The sequence below is a fragment of the Ovis aries genome, chromosome 18 (assembly GCF_016772045.2).
Source record: "Ovis aries strain OAR_USU_Benz2616 breed Rambouillet chromosome 18, ARS-UI_Ramb_v3.0, whole genome shotgun sequence".
Taxonomy (NCBI): Eukaryota; Metazoa; Chordata; class Mammalia; order Artiodactyla; family Bovidae; genus Ovis; species Ovis aries.
In genome coordinates, this window is record NC_056071.1 from 38,019,720 (window position 1) to 38,045,947 (window position 26,228).

General features: G+C 36.5%; 1 protein-coding gene across 3 annotated transcripts in view; it reads right to left on the reverse strand.

Moving 5' to 3' along the window:
* Positions 1–26,228, reverse strand: part of PRKD1 (protein kinase D1) — a 351,724-nt gene that overhangs the window by 123,155 nt on the left and 202,341 nt on the right. Inside the window, exon 2 of one of the 3 annotated variants that reach the window (XM_042235288.2) lies at positions 1,408–1,496. The exons of the other annotated variants lie outside the window; for them this stretch is intronic. Within the exon in view, the coding sequence (XP_042091222.1) occupies positions 1,408–1,489 (82 nt within the window). The 5' untranslated portion in view covers positions 1,490–1,496. The remainder of the gene's footprint in view (positions 1–1,407; positions 1,497–26,228) is intronic. 3 annotated transcript variants of the gene reach the window in all.

Genomic DNA, 26,228 nt, shown 5'->3' on the forward strand with positions numbered 1-26,228 from the left:
TAGGTTGTCTTCATATTTTTGGTGGGAAGCAAAACTGTTTGAGATTAGCAGTGGAGAGGAGAGAAAAAGGGAATAGGTGTTAAGTATATACTTATCTCTTCACAACAGAGTCACAGGCTAATAAACACCAGAGGCTAAAAAAAATATTTTGCTATTTCTTTAAGGTCAACAGTGTGAGGTGCAAGTCCACCTAAAACTCCAGCACAATTTGCTGCAGGAGGAAAGGGGGTCCTGAAAGTGGACACGCCTGGCTTGGGGAGGAGAAGCCGTCTTCAGTTATTACAACCACCGTGACACACTATTTGCCACTTTGTGCTGTTGTGCTTAGTTGATTCAGTTGTGTCCAACTCAGCAACCCCATGGACTGCAGCCCACCAGGCTCCTCTGTCCATGGGATTCTCAGGCAAGAATACTGTAACTGGGTTGCCATGCCCTCCTCCAGGGGATCTTCCCCACCCATGGATCAAAAAGGAGTCTCTTGCATATTCTGCATTACAGATGGATTCTGTACTGCTGAGCCAGCAGGGAAGCCCACTTGCCACTTTACAGATACCTTAATACCAGAATTATCATCACTGATTGTATATTCATGTGACATTTGTCTCCTGATCATTTTCCCGGTTACTTACTAACTACTTAAGAGTCTAATGTTAAAATCAATCACATTAGCACAATTCACCCTAAACTAGTGCTCAATATCTACTACTGAAATCAGCGGAGGAAAACATAAACATGCTCTCATAAGCACATCCACTTGTATATCCATTTGCTGTCCTTAAAACTATTTCATATCCATAATTTCATATCATCTGCCCAACATTTATATTAGTTCCCTATTGCTGTTGTGCCACAAACTTAGTGGCTTAGAAAAACACTCATTTATTATCTTACAGTTTAATGAATCAGAAATCCAAAATAAGTCTCAGTGGGCAAAATCAAGATGTCAGCAAGCAGTTTTCCTCCTTGCATCCTCAGGGGAGAATCTGTTTTCTTGCCATTCCAGCCTCTAGTGGTGGCAGGCATTCCTCAGCTCATGGTCTCAACTTCCTCTAATTCAGGACACCCTGAATGCTACTTCACAAGCACTAACTTCTAGAATGTAATTAGATCATCTAGCTGCTATACTGTGAGCTGACTGTACAGGATCAAGGGCAGAAGCAGGTAAGAGAGACGATGTTGGCTTGCACCAGTGAAAACAGTAGAGAAAGGGGAATGTGATCAGCACCTGGATATATGCTGAAAGCAGAATAGACATGATGGATGAGCAGATGGAAGGTATGAAAGAGAAGAAGCAAGTAGGACTCCAAATTCATAGGCTGAGCACAGAGTTGCCATTCACCTAGAAGAGAAGGGTATGAGCCGCAGGTCTAGAGAAAGCTAAGAGGAGTCCAGTTGTAGACGTGTTACCTTTGCAAAGCTTATTAGACATTCCAGATGGACATGATGAGGAGGCAGCTGGATAACAGAGTCTGGAGTTCATGGGGGACATCTTCAAACTGGAAAAAGTTTAGAGCGAATCTTTAGGAAAATATCAGAGAAGAGGGAGACTGCCAGGCCAGGAAAACTGGCACATATTATCCCAGATTTTAAAAGGGGGTAACAAAGTGGGGAAAATGGTAGACCAGTAAACTTACAATATAAATTTCTCGTTGGATTACTAAATAAGCTAAGAGCACTGAGGAAAACAAAAATAGGGGTCAGTTCATAGATTTAACTGGGAAGGCAATGGCACCCCACTCCAGTACTCTTGCCTGGCAAATCCCAAGGACGGAGGAGCCTGGTAGGCTGCAGTCCATGGGGTCGCTAGGAGTCAGACACGACTGAGCGACTTCACTTTCATGCACTGGAGAAGGAAATGGCAACCCACTCCAGTGTTCTTGCCAGGGACGTAGGAGCCTGGTGGGCTGCTGTCTATGGGGTCGCACAGAGTCAGACACAACTGAAGCGACTTAGCAGCAGCAGCAGCATGGATTTAAGCCAGATATATTCACTTTGTCTTAAAAGTAAGTCTTCTGTAAATGTTCTTTTCAGTATACACGGGAACTCGAGGGCATAAAGCATCTTGTTTTTTTGCAAAGCACAGAAAAACGTGGCTTGGGTTAGCCAAATAAATTTATAAACAAAAGAAAACCCCAAGGGTTGAACATTAAGCTTATATATACTGCGGACTAATACATAATGAATTCACATATATCACCAGTAAAGCATTCAGTCATACTCCATGAAACCATGTACTTGTCTGTATTTGCACATATGTACATGGTTTCTTGGTTTTGCTTTTTTTTCAAATCATTATTTTGGATGGAGAGATGAAATCTGAAGTATATACAAAGTTAGGAAATGCCAGGTGTTTACGAAACATGAAAATTAAGTTTCCCTAATTATGAAATAAAACTTAGATTACAGATTAAAGCTGATTCCTTTGTTTCAAACCTTCTATCAGATTCATACTTTTAGATGTCTATAAAGACTGCTAACGGTTACATGGTTTGGAAGTGATGAAAATTTCTAAAATAAGATAGTGGTGGCCACAAAATTTTGTGGCTATACCACTGAATTATACATTTTAAATGACTGAAATTTATGGTATATGAATTATATGTCAATAAAGGTATTTTACATGTCTCTAAGACCTATTGGAAAATAAAAATAAATGAGGTGAATAACTTAAATTATCCTAACAGATTCTGCTTGAAACATTCAGTTGTTTCAGTTTTTTTGTTTTCTGTCATTTGCCATAGACATAGCTGCCACTAGGTATTTCTGAATTATGAGGTATGATTTGCAGTTGCAAAGATGAGTGTTAACTGACACTCAGCCTCAGTGTGGGGAAGACAGTAGAAAGCAGCGGTGGCCGCACGGGGAAGATTCATCTGGAGAGTGGCCACCTGCTCTGGGTGGTGGCTGCTTGGGATGCTGGGGCCGGGCCCCGGGGCCCTCTGGATTTTCAAGAAAACCCTGAAATCCAGATTTTACAGGAAATCTCTACATTTTGAAACATTCGCTCTAATTCTCTGGAAAGGACATTTTGCTGGATTAATAACACACGTCTACAGGCTGCATTCAGCCCATGCACTGCTAGTTTGTTGCCACATTTTGATATATAATCAATGAACATAAAAAATCATGTGCCCATATTTAAGGCGACTCCTACTTTGCCCAGATATTTTAAAACCTCAGTGTTAGGAGCTAAATCATGGGGGGCTGCATTTTTTGAAAACTATTCTTACACTGTGCTCCTAGGGAGACAGCCACTTTTACTCAGATGATACCAACACAGCTCTCAGTGTTACTACTGCATAAGTGAATACATGTACACAAAATTAAACATTCAATAAAAAGTTAAAATGTCATCTGAATTACTATTTTCTAAAATAAGGATGGTCTGTATCATGTATGCAGAAATGCTTTTAGTAACATTTTAAATTTCATGAAGCAAAATGTTTTAGGGTAGCCCCTGATTAACAGTATTTTCTTCTACTGCAAACATCTAATCTATTAAAATCTATGTGCAAAATGACTTTGGGGAGAAAGCAATAAGGCTGTAATACAAAATTCTGTTTCATGAATCGGACTGAAGAAATTTTAGGTAATCAGACTTCAGTTCTTTTCCACTTTTTTTTTTTTTGACATGATTGTGCTTGAATTTCTCCAGAAATTTCAGCAAATGTATTTTTAACTTTAACAAACAGTAAGCTTTAATGTATTCCTGTTTGACATAATGTAATTGTAGAACTCCTACAGCTTTTTACTTTTTTGATATTATATAAGAACCCTGTAATTTTATATGCCAGAGAAGACAGAGCACCTGAGAATAAATGCCTATTCAAACTTGTACAGCAATATGTGAAGATGTACTATGCATTTCTACTTTAGAAATGTCTACTTTAACCTGAGGTCAAAATTCACAAGAAAACAAGAGATGCTCAAAAAAACTTTACTGAAATATGCCCTTCTGATTATACCTTATATTTAAAAATTTCCTAAAACCTATCATTAGTGACATGGGATCTGTCAAGCGTTGATATTTGGAGCAATAGCCTAGTGTTTTCTCACATCAAAGATTTGGATATATCAAACTAAATTTTAGAAAAATTGAAAAAATGACATTCAAAACATAAATAAATGTTTCTGATTATTATTATCTGGATCATGAGATACTATGTAAAACCTTTTAAATTACTGAAAGTAAGTATTGTTCCCTAGGTTGTAATTTTTTAATGAAGACAGCAAAGTAACAAGCTTAACAATTTTATTTACAAGGAAAGCTTTTTACAGTTTTGAAATTTCACAAAGCAAGCTTTATCAAGCTCTATCAAGTATGACAGGGAAGAAAAGAAATAATAAAAAATGATCTATTAAAAGAAATTCTAGACCGTAGATAGTTTGGCCTTCTGAATCAATTTTTGCCTTTCTTGGGTGTCAATGAAGTTTCAGTGCTAGAAAGAAACCTTGGCTTTTCCAACTCCTTTCTAGCTTTCTAACCATGAAAGACTACTGTGAAAACTGGGAGACGGTCTGCCCTGCTTATTTGAGGAACTTCATCCTAACCCTCTGCATAGAAGTATGTAGAGCCACCTGACAATGCAAAAGACTTCCAGACACAACTCCACCCACTGTCTTTAACTGCCGACTAGTTTGTGAGCCGACTGCTGGTTTGTGAGTCCTGACAGTCGATTATATCATGATCCACTCGCCCTAAAGTCAAAGACAAAATCAGCAGCAGCTAGGACTCTATAAATAATAAATCACAAAACACAAAGTTCAGCCTGCAATGTCCTCATGAAGTAAAAGAAATTTTGTATGGGACGAGTGAGGAAGGTCTTTCCCTGTTAGATGCTCAAGTTCGACCATATATTTATGTGGCAGGTACAGCCTTTGACAAAGTGCATAACCAAGGGTTTGCTTACTTTTTTTCGCTTAATTTAATGTTAATACGTCCATGTCTCTAAAAACAGATCTCTTCCATTCTACCTTCTATTAAATAATATTTCCTGGTAATGAAGTACAAAAATTTATTTGGTGACTGAGCATTTATTATAGTGGATTTCTAATTGGTTGTGAAAAACCTTGAAAGAGTATTTCTACATGCAAAAGTATTACTAAAGGATGTACTGCTAGATGCAGAATAGTTTGGTCAGTGAGTTTACTTTGTAAGGATGTTAAAAGGAACTACCAAGTTACCACCAAAATAAGTTTACCATTTTGTTTTCCAACCAACAATACATGAGGATGTATATTTCTCTCAAGCATTACCTGTGCTGGACATTGGGAGCTTCTAAGTTTGAGAATCTGCTAGGTGAAGACTATAATATATTAATCTGGATTTCTTTGATTAAAAATGCAAAAGAAATCTGTTGCATTTCTATACACTAACAACAAAAGGTCAGAAAGAGAAATTCAAGAAGCAATTCCCTTTACCATTACATCAAAAAGCATAAAATACCCAGGAATAAACCTATCTAAGGAGACAAAAGACCTATACTCCAAAAACTGTAAGATGCTGATGAAAGAAATTGAAGAAGATATAAACAGATGAAAAGATATGCCATGTTCATGAGCTAGAGGAATTAATATTGTCAAAATGGCTATACTACCGAAGGAAACCTACAGATACAATGCAACCCCTATCAAATTATCAATGGCATTTTTCACTGAACTAGAACAAAAAAAGAAATCTCAAAATTTGTATGGAGACACAAAAGACCCTGAAGAGCCAAAGCAATATTGAAAAAGAAAAACAGAGTTGGAGGAATCAGGAATCAGAGTTGGAGGGATAGTCCGACTTCAGACTACACTACAAAGCTACAGTCAACAAAACAGTATGGTACTGGCACAAAAATAGAAATACAGATCAATGGAACAGAATAGAAAACCCAGACATTAGCCCATGCACCTATCGTCAATTAATCTATGACAAAAGAGATAAGAATATACAATGTTGGAAAGACAGCCTATTCAACAAATGGTGCTGGGAAAACTGGACAGACACATGTAAAAAGTAAAATTAGATCATCCTTTAATTCCATACACAAAAATAAGCTCAAACTGAATTAAAGACCTAAATGTGAGACTGGATACAGTAAAATTCCTAGAGGAAAACGTAGACAGAACACTCTGTGACACAAATTACAGCAATATCTTTATCGATTCATCTCCCAGAAAGATGGAAATAAAAACAAAAGTAAACAAATATGACCTACTTAAATTCAAAAGCTTTGGCAGAGCAAAGAAAACAATAAACAAAATGAAAAGACAACCCACAGACTGGGAGAAAATAATTATAAATGATGTGACCAGTAAGGGATTAGTTCCAAAATTCACAAGCAGCTTATGATGCTTAACAGTATCAAAACGCATAGCTCATTTAAAAAAATGGGCAGAAGACCTGAATAGAGATTTCTCCAAAGAGAACATAACAGATGTTCAATAGGCACATGAAAAGATGTTCAACATCACTAGTTATTAGAGAAATGCAAATCAAAACTACAATATCACCTCACATCAGTCAGAGTGGCTAGCATCAAAAAAATCACAAACAACAAATGCTGGACAGGGTGTGGAGAGAAAAGAATCCTCCCACACTGTTTGTGGGAATGTAAATTGGTACAGCCACTATGGAGAACAGTATGGAAATTCCTTTAAAAATTAAAACTAGAGCTACCATACAACCCTGCAATCCCACTCCTGGGCATATATCGGGAGAAAAGCATGATCTGAAAGGATACATGCACCCCAGTGTTCACTACAGCACTGTTTACAATAGTCAAGACATGGAAGCAACTTCATCCAATCAACAGATGAATAGATAGAAAATATGTGCTACATATATATGATGGAATATTACCCAACCATTAAAAAGAATGAAATCAGGCCATTTGCAGCAACAGAGATGGACCTGGAGAGTGTCACACTCTGTGAAGTAAATCAGACATAGGATGAGAAATATCATATGACATCCTTTATGTATGGAATCTAAAAAGAAATGATACAAATGAACTTACCTGCAAAACAGAAAGAAACTCACAGACTTGGAAAACAAACTTGTGGTTGTAGGGAGGGAGAGAGGGCGGCAAAAGGGATAGTTAGGGAATTTGGAACTTTCACGTACACTCTGCCTTATTCAAAATGTATGACCAATAAGGACCATAGCACATGAAACTCTACACAATGCTATGTGGCAGCCTGCATGGGAGGGGCATTTTGGGGTGAATAGATACCTGATTGCGTGGCTGAGTCCCTTCACTGCTCACCTGAAATTACCATAACACTGTAAATCAGCTATACTCCAATACAAAGTAAAATGTTTAAAGTCTGAAAACAAAAATGAGCGTGGTCACCATTTCAAATGTTTATTAAGTATCCCACTTGTATTCATGTACTTTTAGTTCTTCTTTTCTGATTTGTCTAGATCTTTCCATACTTTTCCCTTGATTAATTTCCCTTGTGATTTCTGAAGGAGCTCTACAAAAATACAAACTCTCAATCCTTTGTATATTATGGCAGAACATTTGCTGATTCTTGTATTAGTGTTTTATATTTATGGCTTTTTAAATTGTTCAGAAGTTAAGTATTTTAATAAGTTTGAATTTGATAACAACTTCCCTTATGGATATAGAGTGCCATGTTACACTTCAGAAGGCTTTACCTACAATTTTTAGATTTGCTTCTTTACTTTTGACTAGTTTAGAATTTATTTTCTAAGTGGATATCCAATTGTTCCAACATCACCTATTGTATAATCCACTTTTTTTCTATTTAATCAAAATTATATTATTTTTTTCTACACAAATATGTTTCTTCTTGATTATAATTTTCTACTTATTTGCCTATCTACAAGTTAAAATCACACCATTTAAATTATTTAGATGTATAGAATGTTTTGATACCTGGAAAAGTAAGTGCCCTGCCCCTCTATTATAATTTTGTTTTACAAGGCATTTTATTTTTTTTTTTATTTATTTTTTTTTATTTTATTTTATTTTTTTAAATTTTAAAATCTTTAATTCTTACATGCATTCCCAAACTTGAACCCCCCTCCCACCTCCCTCCCCATAACAACTTTCTGGGTCATCCCCATGCACCAGCCCCAAGCATGCTGCATCCTGCGTCAGACATAGACTGGCGATTCAATTCACATGATAGTATACATGTTAGAATGTCATTCTCCCAAATCATCCCACCCTCTCCCTCTCCCTCTGAGTCCAAAAGTCCGTTATACACATCTGTGTCTCTTTCCCTGTCTTGCATACAGGGTCGTCATTGCCATCTTCCTAAATTCCATATATATGTGTTAGTATACTGTATTGGTGTTTTTCTTTCTGGCTTACTTCACTCTGTATAATCGGCTCCAGTTTCATCCATCTCATCAGGACTGATTCAAATGAATTCTTTTAACGGCTGAGTAATACTCCATTGTGTATATGTACCACAGCTTTCTTATCCATTCATCTGCTGATGGACATCTAGGTTGTTTCCATGTCCTGGTTATTATAAACAGTGCTGCGATGAACATTGGGGTACATGTGTCTCTTTCAATTCTGGTTTCCTCGGTGTGTATGCCCAGAAGTGGGATTGCTGGGTCATAAGGTAGTTCTATTTGCAATTTTTTAAGGAATCTCCACACTGTTCTCCATAGTGGCTGTACTAGTTTGCATTCCCACCAACAGTGTAGGAGGGTTCCCTTTTCTCCACACCCTCTCCAGCATTTATTGCTTGCAGATTTTTGGATCGCAGCCATTCTGACTGGTGTGAAGTGGTACCTCATTGTGGTTTTGATTTGCATTTCTCTAATAATGAGTGATGTTGAGCATCTTTTCATGTGTTTGTTAGCCATCCGTATGTCTTCTTTGGAGAAATGTCTATTTAGTTCTTTGGCCCATTTTTGATTGGGTCGTTTATTTTTCTGGAATTGAGCTGCATAAGTTGCTTGTATATTTTTGAGATTAGTTGTTTGTCAGTTGCTTCATTTGCTATTATTTTCTCCCATTCAGAAGGCTGTCTTTTCACCTTGCTTATAGTTTCCTTTGTTGTGCAGAAGCTTTTAATTTTAATTAGATCCCATTTGTTTATTTTTGCTTTTATTTCCAGAATTCTGGGAGGTGGATCATAGAGGATCCTGCTGTGATTTATGTTGGAGAGTGTTTTGCCTATGTTCTCCTCTAGGAGTTTTATAGTTTCTGATCTTACATTTAGATCTTTAATCCATTTTGAGTTTATTTTTGTGTGCGGTGTTAGAAAGTGATCTAGTTTCATTCTTTTACAAGTGGTTGACCAGTTTTCCCAGCACCACTTGTTAAAGAGATTGTCTTTACTCCATTGTATATTCTTGCCTCCTTTGTCAAAGATAAGGTGTCCATATGTGTGTGGATTTATCTCTGGGCTTTCTATTTTGTTCCATTGATCTATATGTCTGTCTTTGTGCCAGTACCATACTGTCTTGATGACTGTGGCTTTGTAGTAGAGCCTGAAGTCAGGCAAGTTGATTCCTCCAGTTCCATTCTTCTTTCTCAAGATTGCTTTGGCTATTCGAGGTTTTTTGTATTTCCATACAAATCTTGAAATAATTTGTTCTAGTTCTGTGAAAAATGTGGCTGGTAGCTTGATAGGGATTGCATTGAATTTGTAAATTGCTTTGGGTAGTATACTCATTTTCACTATATTGATTCTTCCAATCCATGAACATGGTATATTTCTCCATCTATTAGTGTCCTCTTTGATTTCTTTCATCAGTGTTTTATAGTTTTCTATATACAGGTCTTTAGTTTCTTTAGGTAGATATATTCCTAAGTATTTTATTCTTTTCGTTGCAATGGTGAATGGAATTGTTTCCTTAATTTCTTTTCTACTTTCTCATTATTCGTGTATAGGAATGCAAGGGATTTCTGTGTGTTGATTTTATATCCTGCAACTTTACTATATTCATTGATGAGCTCTAGTAATTTTCTGGTGGAGTCTTTAGGGTTTTCCATGTAGAGGATCATGTCATCTGCAAACAGTGAGAGTTTTACTTCTTCTTTTCCAATTTGGATTCCTTTTATTTCTTTTTCTGCTCTGATTGCTGTGGCCAAAACTTCCAGAACTATGTTGAATAGTAGTGGTGAAAGTGGACACCCTTGTCTTGTTCCTGACTTTAGGGGAAATGCTTTCAATTTTTCACCATTGAGGATAATGTTTGCTGTGGGTTTGTCATAGATAGCTTTGAGTATGTTGAGGTATGTTCCTTCTACTCCTGCTTTCTGGAGAGTTTTTATCATAAATGGATGTTGAATTTTGTCAAAGGCCTTCTCTGCATCTATTGAGATAATCATATGGTTTTATTTTTCAATTTGTTAATGTGGTGAATTACATTGATTGATTTGTGGATATTGAAGAATCCTTGCATCCCTGGGATAAAGCCCACTTGGTCATGGTGTATGATCTTTTTAATGTGTTGTTGGATTCTGATTGCTAGAATTTTGTTGAGGATTTTTGCATCTATGTTCATCAGAGATATTGGCCTGTAGTTTTCTTTTTTGTGACATCTTTGTCAGGTTTTGGTATTAGGGTGATGGTGGCCTCATAGAATGAGTTTGGAAGTTTACCTTCCTCTGCAATTTTCTGGAAGAGTTTGAGGAGGATAGGTGTTAGCTCTTCTCGAAATTTTGGTAGAATTCAGCTGTGAAGCCATCTGGACCTGGGCTTTTGTTTGCTGGAAGATTTCTGATTACAGTATCAATTTCCGTGCTTGTGATGGGTCTGTTAAGATTTTCGATTTCTTCCTGGTTCAGTTTTGGAAAATTGTACTTTTCTAAGAATTTGTCCATTTCTTCCACGTTGTCCATTTTATTGGCATACAACTGCTGATAGTAGTCTCTTATGATCCTTTGTATTTCTGTGTTGTCTGTTGTGATCTCTCCATTTTCATTTCTAATTTTATTGATTTGATTTTTCTCTTTGCTTCTTGATGAGTCTGGCTAATGGTTTGTCAATTTTATTTATCCTTTCAAACAACCAGCTTTTGGCTTTGTTGATTTTTGCTATGGTCTCTTTTGTTTCTTTTGCATTTATTTCTGCCCTAATTTTTAAGATTTCTTTCCTTCTACTGACTCTGGGGTTCTCCAACTCTTCCTTTTCTAGTTGCTTTAGTTGTAGAGTTAGGTTATTTATTTGACTTTTTCTTGTTTCTTGAGGTATGCCTGTATTGCTATGAACTTTCCTCTTAGCACTGCTTTTATAGTGTCCCACAGGTTTTGGGTTGTTGTGTTTTCATTTTCATTAGTTTCTATGCATATTTTGATTTCTTTTTGATTTCTTCTGTGATTTGTTGGTTATTCAGAAGTGTGTTGTTCAACCTCCATATGTTGGAATTTTTAATAGTTTTTCTCCTGTAATTGAGATCTAATCTTAATGCATTATGGTCAGAAAAGATGCTTGGAATGATTTCGATTTTCTTGAATTTATCAAGTTTAGATTTATGGCCCAGGATGTGATCTATCCTGGAGAAGGTTCCATGAGCACTTGAAAAAAGGTGAAATTCGTTGTTTTGGGGTGAAATGTCCTATAGATATCAATTAGGTCTAACTGATCTAATGTATCATTTAAAGTTTGCGTTTCTTTGTTAATTTTCTGTTTAGTTGATCTGTCCATAGGTGTGAGTGGGGTATTAAAGTCTCCCACTATTATTGTGTTATTGTTGATTTCCCCTTTCATACTTGTTAGCATTTGTCTTACATATTGTGGTGCTCCTATATTGGGTGCATATATATTTATAATTGTTATATCTTCTTCTTGGATTGTTCCTTTGATCATTATGTAGTGGCCTTCTTTGTCTCTTTTCACAGCCTTTGTTTTAAAGTCTATTTTATCGGATATGAGTATTGCCACTCCTGCTTTCTTTTGGTCTCTATTCGCGTGGTATATCTTTTTCCAGCCCTTCACTTTCAGTCTGTATGTGTCCCTTGTTTTGAGGTGGGTCTCTTGTAAGCAGCATATAGAGGGGTCTTGTTTTTGTATCCATTCGGCCAGTCTTTGTCTTTTGGTTGGGGCGTTCAACCCATTTACATTTAAGGTAATTATTGATAAGTATGATCCCGTTGTACAAGGCATTTTATAATTTTATTATGAAAACTTTTAAGCCTGAAGAAAGAAAAATACAGGAAACTTCCATTCCCAATACCAGATTCAAAAAGTATCAGGATTTTGTGACATTTGCTTCACAATTACTCCTTTAAATTCTTTTCTTTTTTAAACTCTGTTGCAGTATTTTATCACTGAGAAGGAAATGGCACCCCACTCCAATACTCTTGCCTGGAAAATCCCATGGATGGAGGAGCATGGTAGGCTGCAGTCCATGGGGTTGTAGAGAGTTGGACACGACTGAGCAACTTGCAGATTCCACACATTTCATAATTACAGTTGAAGTATTCTGGAGCATATTTCTTAAAATAAAAAATGACATTTTCATACATAAGAGGAGAAGGAAATGGCAACCCACTCCAGTATTCTTGCCTAGACAATCCTGTGGACAGAGGATCTTGGTGGGCTGCTGTCTATGGGGTCGCACAGACTCGGACACGACTGAAGAGACTTAGCAGCAGCAGCAGCATACATAAGAAATGCTATAACAACGTCTAAATGAAACTGACAACAGCTACATTTCTTCATTATTTTCATTCCACAAACATCTTCAATAGTTTCAAAACTGCTTTTTAAAATGGGTTAATCTAAAGAGGTCCTGACAAGTTCAATACATCACACGTGGTTGAAAAATTCTCCTGCTGAGGGCAGATCCCACTCCTCTTTCTTTCCTTCCTTCTTCTCTTTCTCCCTTTTTCCACACCACTGATAGGCTGAAGAAGCCTAAGTGCTTCTACATCTTGTTTCCTCATTGAATTTACTCTTCTTTATCACATGTTGCTTATTAAGAAAAGTTAGCTCTGGAGGCTTGGTTGGATTCAAGTTCAACTTTGTTGGCAAAAACACTTTATGTTCATGTCATAGTTAATTTTTGTTAATTTATTTTTTATTTGAAGGATAATTGCTTTACAGAATTTTGTTGTCTTTTGTCAAATCAACAAGCCCACTCCTAGGCATACACCCTGAGGAAACCATGTCATAGTTACTTTTTATATGGCAACTTGGCTAGGCCATAGTACCCAGATAGTTGAGCATACATTTATTTTAGATGTTTCTATAAAGGCAATTTAAAGGTGAAACTAACATTAACATCAGTAGACTTTTGAGTAGAGCAGATTACTCTCCCTAACAACAGACTGGTTCCAAATAGGAAAAGGAGTATGTCAAGGCTGTATATTGTCACCCTGCTTATTTAACTTATATGCAGAGTACTTCATGAGAAACGCTGGGCTGGAAGAAGCACAAGCTGAAATCAAGATTGCGGGGAGAACTATCAATAACCTCAGATATGCAGATGACACCACCCTTATGGCAGAAAGTGAAGAGGAACTAAAAAGCCTCTTGATGAAAGTGAAAGAGGAGAGTGGAAAAGTTGGCTTAAACCTCAACATTCAGAAAACAAAGATCATGGCATCCGGTCCCATCACTCCATGGGAAATAGATGCGGAAACAGTGGAAACAGTGTCAGACTTTGTTTTTTTGGGCTCCAAAATCACTGCAGATGGTGATTGCAGCCATGAAATTAAAAGATGCTTACTCCTTGGAAGAAAAGTTATGACCAACCTAGATAGCATATTCAAAAGCAGAGACATTACTTTGCCGACTAAGGTCCATCTAGTCGAGGCTATGGTTCTTCCAGTAGTCATGTATGGATGTGAGAGTTGGACTGTGAAGAAGGCTGAGTGCCAAAGAATTGATGCTTTTGAACTGTGGTGTTGGAGAAGACTCTTGAGAGTCCCTTGCACTGCAAGGAGATCCAACTAGTCCATTCTGAAGGAGATCAGCCCTGGGATTTCTTTGGAGGGAATGATGCTGAAGCTGAAACTCCAGTACTTTGGCTACCTCATGCAAAGAGTTGACTCATTGGAAAAGACTCTGATGTTGGGAGGGATTGGGGGCAGGAGGAGAAGGGGACAACCGAGGATGAGGTGGCTAGATGGCATCACCAACTTGATGGATGTGAACTCCGGAGTTGGTGATGGACAGAGAGGCCTGGCGTGCTGTGATTCATGGGGTTGCAAAGAGTCGGACACGACTGAGTGACTGAACTGAACTGAACTGAATGTAAGTGGGCCCCATCCAATCACCTGAAAGCCTTAAAGGAAAATAAAGACCTCTGAGGAAGAGATTCTGCCCACAGACTGCCTTCAGACTTAAGCTGAAACGTCTACTCTCTGTGGGTCTCCAGCCTGCTGGCCTAGCTTGAAGATTTTAGACTTCTCAATCACATGAACCAATTCCTTAAAATAAATCAATCTCTTTCCATCTCTCTTTTTATATCTCTCTATTGGTTATGTTTCCCTAGAGAACCCGGTCTGTATAGTTCAGTACAACGTATTTCAGTTTGCATAACATCTGGAGACTCACAATATCTGGTTGCCCTACTTGAGTTTTGCTGATTGATAAAAAGATTCGAGCAATGACAGCCTGGTTTTTCCCTGTTTTGGTTTCCCACAAAAATTTCATTAATGCAGAGGCTCTCAACAATGTGGTCCTCAGACCAGCAGCAGTAGCATCACCTGGAAACTTGTTAGAAATGTATGTTCTTGGCCATATCTTAAACATACTAAATCAGAGATACTGGGGGTGAAGCCCAGCAATGTTTTTTTTAACAAGTTCCCTGGGAGATTTTGAAGCACACTAAAATTTTTAGGACCAATGCTGTACTGGTTTCGTCCATTGGTGAACATTGCCTGAATCAATTATCTCATTAGAGGCTGCAAAATATTGATTTTAATTCTATCATTCATTCTATCCTGTTAGTTGGAAAATTTATATAAAGAGTATCTTTTTCTCATAAAGTGGTGCTATTTGGCTATTTCGCAATGCAGTTTGTTTAGGGAAGGCAAAATATTCTTAATTTTTTACTTTTACTTGCTATAATTTTCAATAATTAGTACTCTATTTCCAGTAGTGTTCAATAAGTATCTGCTTTTCTTTTTCACTCTTTGTTTTAAATATCATGAGCTCACCGGTTTTTATTATTCAATGTTTCCATCAATTTGACTTATTTCTTTTTGATGCTTAAACTGTGCCACCTTTACTCAATGGGAGACTCTTCATGTTGGCTCCTGTATCTTTTTGACAAGATTCACTAGGTTTTGATGACTTCCTTACTTCCTGGCACAACAAAATACCACAGGCTCATCCTGTATATTTCCTGTCTTAAACATAAATTCTCCAACCTTCCGAGAATCACATAAGAAGGCCATAATCTGAATAGGTTTATTCTTGCACATTTTCCGTTCCAATTCAGCTTTTTCATATTAAATAAGTCTTTTAAACATTACAAATAATTAGACTACAATGAACACATGGTTACTCTACGAAGAATGGAAATATTTATTTTATTGATACTTCCTATCTAGGAATATGAAACTATCTCTTTTGCTCTTCTTTTAATGTCTTCTAGCAAGGTATAATAGTTTTCTTTTAGAGGCATTAACCTTTCTAAGATGCAATTCTATGTACCTTACGGATTTTTCTCATGATTTATGATTTATTATCTCACCTTATTTTAAACACTAATCACTCAAAGAATTTTTCAGCTAAATTCCTTAGACTTAACTACTAGAGAATGAATTGTTTTAAAGATTACTAGTTTTGTTTTTTTGGAGAAGGAAATGGCAACCCACTCCAGTGTTCTTGCCTGGAGAATCCCAGGGATGGGGGAGCCTGGTGGGCTGCAGTCCACTGGGTCACAAAGAGTCAGACACGACTGAAGCGACTTAGCAGAAGCAGCAGCAGCAGTTTTGTTTTTAATATTTATTTACAAATTGTTTTATATATGTCGTTAGCTAAGACCTCTTGTGCAATACTTAATAATGATGTATTCGATTAGCCTACTGCATTTCATTCCAGACTTTTATGAAAATGATTCCTTTTTATTCCACTGTTACATGGGATGCTTGATACAGGTTCCTTAAAATGTGGTTTATAAAGTTAAGGAAGTTTATCTTTATTTCTAACTTGCTAGATTTATTGCAAAAAAAAGGATGCAAAGCTTCGCTAGTACCTGTTGAGCTGATCATATCATTTTTCTCTTTCAAACTATTAACATAAGAAATTACATTAATAAATCTTTAGAAAGCATATATAATCCTTCACTCCTAAAACAAAAATGATGCAGAGTATCCTCTTTAATCTTTGGCAATTCCCTTATTGTATTGTGCCTTTTACATGCTTTTGAGTGGAATTATAAACTCATTATTTCCAAACATTCTTGTATTCTAATAAATGAATTTTAAAATATATATTTTCTTCTTGAGACTGCACTGACAATATCCTGAAAGTACATGATATACAGTGCTCTCTATCATTCGTTTTCAAATAGTCTATCATTTCCTTCCTTTTTCTCTTTAACTTTTATTTCTAGTGTAATATTCTAAAATTTCCAAGTTGACAAATTTTGTTTGCCCTTTAGATTTTTATTTTCCCTTACTGCACATATTGGAACATAGCCTGGCTGGTTTCTACTTGGAGAAATGTATTAAGATTTTCTTTGCTATGTGGTCAGTCCCTGATTTTTCCCCCATAGGTTTTTGATCCTCGTTTGCCTATGCTTTCTCTTAAGCTACTTCATCTCCATTTACTGATTCTCAGCTCATAAAGCTATCATTTAAATCCAGAAGTCTGCCATCACCTTCCATGCAAAAACAATGATAATGTTTATGACTGCATCTTCAAGACTGTGGACTAAAGTTAAGGTCTCCTTTTCATTTTCTGCCTTTCATCTCTCAAGAAATCTACTTCACCTCTGTGAAGCCCCCTACTATATCAAGTATGCTAATTAAGTTTTCTCGCTACTGCTTTGGTATGCAGATCATGCAGAGTGCTACATGTGAATCACCATACTCCACTGGATTTGAGGGAGCTTCCAGTGCTCTTAACTGAAATTAGTATATAAATATCTATGAGCTCTAATGCATAAAACAAAGATAGAGTGAAAAAGAAAGAATAAATACCTTTTAAACACCACTGGAAATAATTAGAGCATCAACTAATTATTGTACACACACACGTACATAAACATGCAGGCACAGACTCACACACAATTCAGTCCATTCAATTTTTGTCCTGTCAAAGCTAAAGACGCAATATTATTCCATCAAGAATATCATATCACTGCATAAACACATGTATAAGTTAAGAAGAAAAGAAGGCTTTGCATTGGCAAGAATGGCAAATCCTTGCTGCAGAAGGATCAAAGCACATTATACTTCAGAACTACAAGGTGCTACAGCCAAATTCTCTGAATTTTAATAACAGGTTATTCTCAGAAAAGAATAATTTCAATAATGCAATTTCAATACAATACTTAAGTATTTCCCAGAATAAAGCTTATTTGCAACTTCTTGCCTCTTTAATCCTTACATTCTAAAGATCATAAGAAATTAAAAGTTCTTAGAGCAACTGAAATTGTTTATGAAAGACTCCCATGGTATTTCCTTATACACTAATAATACTTTCCTTAATCCTCTCTTCGACAAACCTTTAGCCTCTAGGTGAACACAAAAGTCAACTCTCTTATCTTTATTTCTTCTTTTATATTTCATCTACTTTCTGTCTCTAAAACTGTGCCTATTCTGGACATTTCATATAAATGAAATTTCATATAAATCATGCAATATGCCACACTTACATCTAGTTTCTTTCATTTAGGATAATGCTTCAAAGTTCATTTAAGATATAGCATGTATAGCAAGCACTTCATTCATTTTTATGACTATGTATAGTATCCTATGAATGGATATACCACTTTTTGTTTATCTATTCATCATTTAATGAAATTTTTGTTTTCTACTTTTGGGCTTCGGTGAATAATGCTGCTATGAATAACTGTGTATAAGGCTTTGCAGGAACTAGTTTTGTCTTGGGTTTATACCTAGGAGCAGAATTGCTGGGAAATTCTGAGAAACTGCTAAATTATTTTCCAATGCAGCTGCCCCATTTTACATTTTCATTAGCATAACATGAAGGTTCCAATTTTTCTACATCTTTGTAGAAAATGTGTTACTGCCTGTTTGATTATGGCCATTCTAGTGGGGATGAAGTGTTACCTCACAGGGATTGGTTTGCATTTCCCTAAAGACACGATGTTGAGCATCTTTTCATGTGCTTATTGGTCATTTATGTAACCTCTTTGAAGAAACTTCTATTCAAATTTTTGCCCATTTTAAAAATTTGGTTCCCTCATGTCCTTTTAAGCCTTTTAACTTCAATTGAGGCTCATTTGAGCCTATTAACATTAATGAAAACTTATTCTACTTGTTCACTAACAAGTGCCTTTTAGGAACACTGTTGTTAGACACTATTCAAGTTAGGAATTTAAAAAACTCACACAAACACTCATTTGAAAAGTTTCATTTTGGGTTGACAAGTAATAATGCTAATGTCCTAAACTGATTATCATCTGTACCATATTTAAATCCAAATCTGACCCAAGTGCCTATGATGATAATCAGTGCAGAAGTTTACTATATTCAACAATTATTTAGTGAACACTTATTGCCATAGGGTACACAAGGTTCTGAAGATAATAGAACAACAACAACAAAAAAAAAAACAAGTTAAAACATGTGAAGAAGTTGACACCAGTCTCATATAATCTTTACCAACAGTTCTATAATGTTACTACATTTAAAATTCGATAACCATGGCCCCCTTACTCACAGAGTATCATTTACTTTAAACCAATAAACATGTTCTAAACAGAGTGTTAGTGAAGGGAGCTTCTGAGAGGAAGAGTTGCTTGACCCAAATCTGGTGTTTCAGTTATGATTTCCAGGAGGAAGATGCATATACCAAGTCATAAAAGATGAACAGAAGTTGGCCAGGCAAGTCAAAAGAGAATGGAGATGCATATGAAAAGCACAGGTTGTAAGGCTATTAGATATGATGGGGCACTGGAAGTAAGACAAGATACTATAAACATGGAAAGAATGTCTATACTCTAGAGTGGGTAAGGAGTGCAATAGGGGGCTATGTGGCTGGAAAAATTAGCAGAAGGCAAATCACAGTTTTCTAAGACATGTAGGAGGATTTATCCTTGTACTACTGAACGGAATTATAGAGAAGAATGGCATCATCCAGTTCAGGCTTTAGAATTTATGAGGGTTGTGCGATGGAAGAGAATGAATGAGACAGGACAAGATCAGAGGCAAGGAAACCAATTAGGAAACTACTCTGATGATATAGGTGGGCAACTATTGTAACCTGAACTAGAAAATAGTAAGTGATGCAGATATTTAGTAAAAGGTAATATCCACAGAACTTGCCAAGTTATTTTATTCATTCATTCATTTTTTCAACTTATATGTATTGTGCTTACTTGGTGTCAGGCTCTGCTATAGGCAGTGGGGATAAAACAAAGAAATAAATTGTACCTGTAAAGTGAAAAAATAAAACAAACCTAGAATAGAGGAGACTTTAGGGGATCAAATATTTAAAGGATAACATTAAAAAGCTTAATTAGGATTGTTTTGCATGTCTTCAGTAGGAAAATTTAAATAATTTAGAGAGTGGAGGGAACTACTAGGGTCTGATCCAGCAAGTCTTTGTTTTGATGACTATCGCTATGTGAAAGTGAAAGTGTTAGTCACTCAGTCATGTCTGACTCTCTGAGACCTCACAGGCCTTAGCCTCTCAAGCTCTTCTGTCCATGGAGTTCTCCAGGCAATAATACTGCAGTGGGTAGCCATTCCCTTCTCCAGGGTATCTTCCAGATCCAGGGATCGAACCCAGGTCTCTTGCACTGCAGGAAGATTCTTTACTGTCTGAGCCACCAGAGAAGCCAGACGATTGTTGTAAATACATAAACATTTGAATTTTGTTAAGTATTTAAAAATTTATATGGTGGTCATGATGTCAAATATATTTCAGCTTTCTGCCTTTATTAGTTTCAGTAAGATAAAGACATAAAGTATATGTTATGATTTTTATTTTACAAAAACTGTAGGTCTTTATTTATTTATTTATTTATTTTTTTACGGCCCGGGACCGGCGGGGCCGAGTAGATCTCGCTCGAAGCCCCGGTCGGGTCCGCAACAAGATGGCAGCTGTTGAGTCCTCCAAAAACTGTAGGTCTTTAAAGTGAGGTAAAGCTATAATAACTTCTTTTACAGAAAGGTAATATACACTTATATATTTATTCCAAGATAAATGTTTACACAACTTAACCTTTCCTGTAGTATTAATGTGTCAAGTTTCTTCAGTCTGCACTACAATACTTGAAAAAAATGCTATTAAGCAAAGTTTCTTTTTATGGTAAATTTAGATCTAAAGACGACAGGATCCTTACCCACTGATTAGCACCTGCTACAGAAGCAGACTGTAATAGAATAAAATAACTCCATGAAAGTTAGTTTATTCAGTATACAGTGTTTGATTTATCATTTTTACTACTAAGGAATTTAAGGAAGAGATGTATTTTATTTTCCAAAATTAAGGGGGAAAAAAATCTCATAAGTGTAAAAAAATATTTTACAGTTTTCCCTGGCTAAGAACCATACCTACTTAACCATCCCAGAAGAATTCCAATTTAAAAGTTATAAAATATGACCATATAAAACAATAAATGCAAGGAGATGATTAACTTAAATTCAGGACCAAAGAAAGGGAGCCAGTCAGGGAAAAGGCATCCGAAGGTTTTCATGTTTATGGTATTTCTCTAACTCTTCGGTGAGACAGTTTGTATAGTAGATACAGTTCTCTTCAGAGAAAAAGAATCAACAGAATATAGATAATCTATATCTGTATTTATAACTGTTACCATATCCATGCGTGCATGCTCAGCCATGTCCGACTCTTTGCGATCCTGTGGACTGCAGCCTGCTGGGCTCCTCTGTCTGGGAGATTATCCCAGCAAGAATACTGGAGTGGCTTTGCCATTTCCTCCTCAGGGGATCTTCTTGATTCAAGGATTGAACCCATACCTTCTGCACTGCAGGCGCATTCTTCACAACTGAGCCACCAGGGAAGCCCCATGTATATCCATCTCTATCATCTATATATACAAACAGAGTACTGGCTCACACAATTATAGGGGCTAACAAGTCCCAGGATTAGCAATAAGCAAACTGGAGCGCCAATGATGTAGTTTCAGTCCAGTCTAAAGGCCGGAGAACACCAATGTCCCAGCTCAAACATAATTGGATAGACTGTCCTCTCCTGCCCTGCATTTTTGCTCAAATCAGGACTACAGGGATTAGATGAGGCCAACTCATCCCGGGGAGAGCAATATACTTTACTCAGTCTATTGACTTAAATTTTAATCTCATCCAGAATAATCTCACCCTCATAGACACACCCACTATAATGTTTAACCAAATATATGGGCACCCATGGCCCATTCAAATTGACATATAAAATTAATCATCATGGTTCACTATACTGGTATTCAGAATTACCTTTTTAAAGTATAAATAGTTATGTGTATGTGTATGCTCTTTATATGTTTAATAGGAAAAGCTGAACTCAAAGATACTATTATGACAGGTGACATTAGAACATGTGTTATCTAATGTATTAATAGTAAAACAAAAATAGATAAAAACCTAAAACTGGGTTTTGAATAAAAGGAAGAAGAAACAAATCTCACAATCACCAAGGTCATAAAAAACAAGGGACGTCTGAGACACCGGAACAGACCATATGAGACTGGAAGATAGGTAACAAGTGACGCAGTGTGATGCTATGGATTTGGTCCTGTAGCAGAAACAGTACATTACTGGGAAAATGCTGCTAAGTTCAAATCACTGACCAATGTTGATTTCTCAGTTTTGATAAATGTACCAGGACAATGTAAGATGATAACATTAGAGGAAAGTAAATATGGGTGAGGTGAACTTTCTGTACTGTCTTTGCAACTTTTCTGTATTTCTATTCAAAAAATACAAAATTTAGGCAAAAACCTATCAGGCTTGACAACTGAGTCAGTTGCTAGGGTGGTATCATTTCAGGAGGTCAGTCTGATTTCCAAGCAGGAATGAGGCACTGATGCTTGTCTCACTAGTTCTGAGTGTTAAGTACTCCAGGAGACCAAAAATAGATTGCAGACATTAGCGACAACAAACCAAGACCTCTGCTCAGCACTAAATATCTTAAAAGCATAAAATCAGCAAGAGTGGAGATTTACACATGAGATAATCCGGAGGTTGCTGTTAAGCTTGTAGGACAACAAGATGAATCTGTTTGGCTGGATATGTAAACATTACACATTCATTCTCAGGGAAAAGGCTGTATATTAAGGGTAGAGAATTAAACATTTTTCATTAAAATTGTCACAATAATTGTAACAACAACATGTCATATGGTCTAGTGTGCCTTTCAATTTTGGAATTTTCCAAGCATTTTAAGTCCTTAAAACCAAAATTAAATTTTTCCTTTCAAATTGAGACCCATTTATGAAGGCTTAAGTTGCCAAGCAAAGCGTATCAATCATGAACAAGCAGTTGCAGAGTGAACACTATACGTCTGGAGCTGAGCTTACTGCTGTATGTATTTCTGAAGAACTATAACATATTGTCCCTGTGGTTTAATATCACTAACCTTGTTGGATACATAAGATAAATGCTTATCAAGTACACTCATGTTAGCAAACTTGTGACTTGCTCTATCATTGCTTTTCATGCCCCAATCCACAGGAAATAATTTTTTATAGGTTAATTCTCAGAACCGTAAGTGATTTTTTTAACTGCTCAAAATTCACAGGGTGAGAGGTCTCACATGAGGGCAACATAACATATAACCAAATGAATTCAACTTAGACCTTTACCGATATGAATGTCAAGTGCAGAGGCTGGGGCAAATCAATTTCAAACTATCCAACTTGAGTTTCATAATGATTACGTCTAGTCACTGTGAAGAAAGGGGCTTTCAGATGGAATGCTCCGTACCAGAGTTTTTTCATTTCCTCATGTACATTATTCCTAAATAATCTGACTGTGGACAAATAGGGATACAGGAGTAGTTTTTTCTTTACATTTTTTCAGCATCACAGGATTACTATGTGAAGAAAAATCTTTTTCTCATCTTTATTTTTCAAGAGGACCAACTGCTTGTTCTCATCAAGAATTCTCCACACAGCTCCATGTTATCACATTCGAAGGATTAACAAGTTATAATGATCAGAACCTCAAAAAAAATTCCTGGGGAAAATAAAATTAGAATAAGATGAGACCCAGAGTTAGCCAGAAATTCTTCATTTTCTAGGAATCAAAATGCTGAAATTGCTTCATGAAATGAAAAAACAGAAATTTAGAGTTTGACTCAAGTCCCAATTCTTGTATTAAAGTATATGTAAGAAAAGCGATACTTGGTATATTTGTGTGTTGACTTCTTTTTGAAATCAACACTGCTAAGAGGCTATAGACGTCTTTAAAATACTTAGAAAAGTGGAGGTACAAATACATTCTGGTGTAGTACTGCTCTTTTCTTTCTATTTTATTCCTCTATACTGGCATAATGAATAGTCTATTGCTGTTTAAGACTTAAAACAGCTGCATTTCTAATTCTGGCAGATTATGAGGGATTTTTATATGGGTTGCATGTTAAAAGCAAATAAATGACATGCCAACCAGCAAAATGAGAGTGCTGGGCAGATGGTAGCACGGCTGAGTTACTGAATTGAAGTGCTATGTGCTACCAATCATGGAACATCAAAAAGAGATATTTGGCAGCTTTTCAAGTGAAGCCCAATCCTTTACCTCAAGCAAAAATAATTTATGTGTCCACAAGATCTTCAGATAGCCAGTATGAACCAAAGATCTTCAGGAGCCATTCTCCAATTGCCCTTTGTTAACACAGGCAGCCTTCAATGACTTTATTTCACAGATTTTGATGGTATATACAATTTTTCCTTCCTTCTTTCCTTTCCTCCTCTAGGTTCTCCTGTGACTCTGTGTGTGTGTGTGTGTGTGTGTGTGTGTGTGTGTGTGTGTGTGTGTGTGTGTGTTGAGAGACACAAAGAGAAGGAATATGGAAACAGTGTATATTACAATTTCTCCTACTTCTAAGGGGATTATCTTGGAAGAAGTCAAGGCTTTTCAATATATTATTATAGTGAAAAAGAAACTACCCATATAAGATCATGAGATAATACTGATCAATATTAATCTTCATAGGTCCATCTTGATCAATACATTTTAAAACTGTATTTAGAATGTTACCATGTAAATTCTTGCAAATCCAGAGATGACTTTCCAGAGAATAAACGGATGGGCGCTATATCAAAGAACGGTTTGGCCTTCAAAATCAGGACTTTCTCTATTAAAGGCATCTTATAAAGTATGAGATCAAAGCTATATAACTTTTAAAATAAATATTTTAGAATTTACATTCTTAAATAAATGCTGTCCTTTCTACCTTGGATAAGATCCATTGTTAACCTCTGATATTTTACTATATTTTGTGTGTTTTTATAAACCACTATAAACAAACATTGAGAAAATGTGAAATAAAGAAATGAAGTTATTAAATACTGTACAAATAGTCTATATACTATACCATGATGCTTCCTTCCTGATGTATTTCTTTTCTACTATCTGCTTTTCGCATGTCCTTCCTTACTAAGATGACTTTATAAGATCTGGATGTCTTAGATAATGTGTTAGTTACTGTACATTATTATCATTGTCAAGCCTTAGTCTGAAGGCACACAAACTCTAAATAGCTTTTCCAATGCCACAGCTATTAAATGGGCTGATGGGAACTGGATTCAGACAGTTTGGTGCCATAATCTGGGCTTTTAACCGGAGTTAATACTAATATTCTGTGTAGCACAAAATGAAATAAGATGAAGAGATCAAGAAGCCCTGAGGAAAGTGAATATTGTGCCAAATAAAATAATTCATACAGTGGAAGTGATGTACTACTTATCAGTACCATAAATGTGGCCCTTGAACTCAGACTTGAGAGGCCAACGCTAAAGCAAGAAGGAAAATTAGAGTCCTAAGACCAATATTATCCACAAAATAGAGCTGCTTTCAATATTGAAGTCTGAGGAGTTTATCCAATAAAGAAGTCACAGGATGATACAGTAGAACATTTCTCTCATGACATTTTGGTAAAAATATGCTACCAGAATTTTCAGTTTTCTTATATACAACATCTCCCAATATGCCGTATCAAATAACATTTCAGTTGAAAGTGTTTTGCATTTTATGTGTGTGTTTGTGTATGTGTACAAAGTGTTTCAGAGTCTTAGTGAAATTTCATTTATCTATCTGGCTGCTCTGTCCAAGAGAACTTTTTTTGATTGTCAAAATCTTCTAAATCAATATGACAGTTATTAGCCAACATGCCTATTAAACACTTGAAATAGTCAGTGTGACCAAGGAATTAAATTTTAATTTTAGTTTAGTTGTATTCAACTGAAATTAGCCACACATAGTTAGTGGCTACAGCATTGGACAGGGCATAGTCAGACCCTGGTGGAATACATATCTCAGCCGATTCTCATGACTACAATTTCAAGTTTTTATAACAGACGGACAAAATAAAAACTCAAATGCTTCTATTTTCTAGTTTGAGCCCAAGCACAAGAGTTTTGTGTTATTTACCTCAGCAGGAAACTATTTTTTCAAAGTTTCTGACTCAAAAAGAATCCGTACCATCTCTGTTCAGAACTGATCCAAGAACATATGTGGGCTTCACTAGTAGCTCAGCTGGTAAAGAATCTGCCTGCAATGAAGGAGACACCAGTTTGATTTCTGGCTCAGGAAGATCCCCTGAAGAAGGGATCGGCCACTCACCCCAGTATTCCTGGGCTTCCCCAGTGGCTCAGATGGTAAAGAATCAGCCTGCAATACAGGAGACCTGAATTTGATTCCTGGTTTGGGAAAATCCCCTGAAGGGGGGCATGGCAACCCAATCTAGTATTCTTGCCTGGAGAATCCCCATGGACAGAGGAGCCTGGCAGGCTACAGTCCATGGGGTCGCAAAGAGTCAGACACGACTGAGTGACTAAGCACACATATGCACAAGAACATACTTATTTACAAGATACTATTACTGCCTAAGATATTTTTTGTATTATGGTGAGATCCTGGAACGCATCTATTTTAGTATCTTTGATGCGCCAAAGTTTTTGTTTTGGGGTTGAAATGTGATTT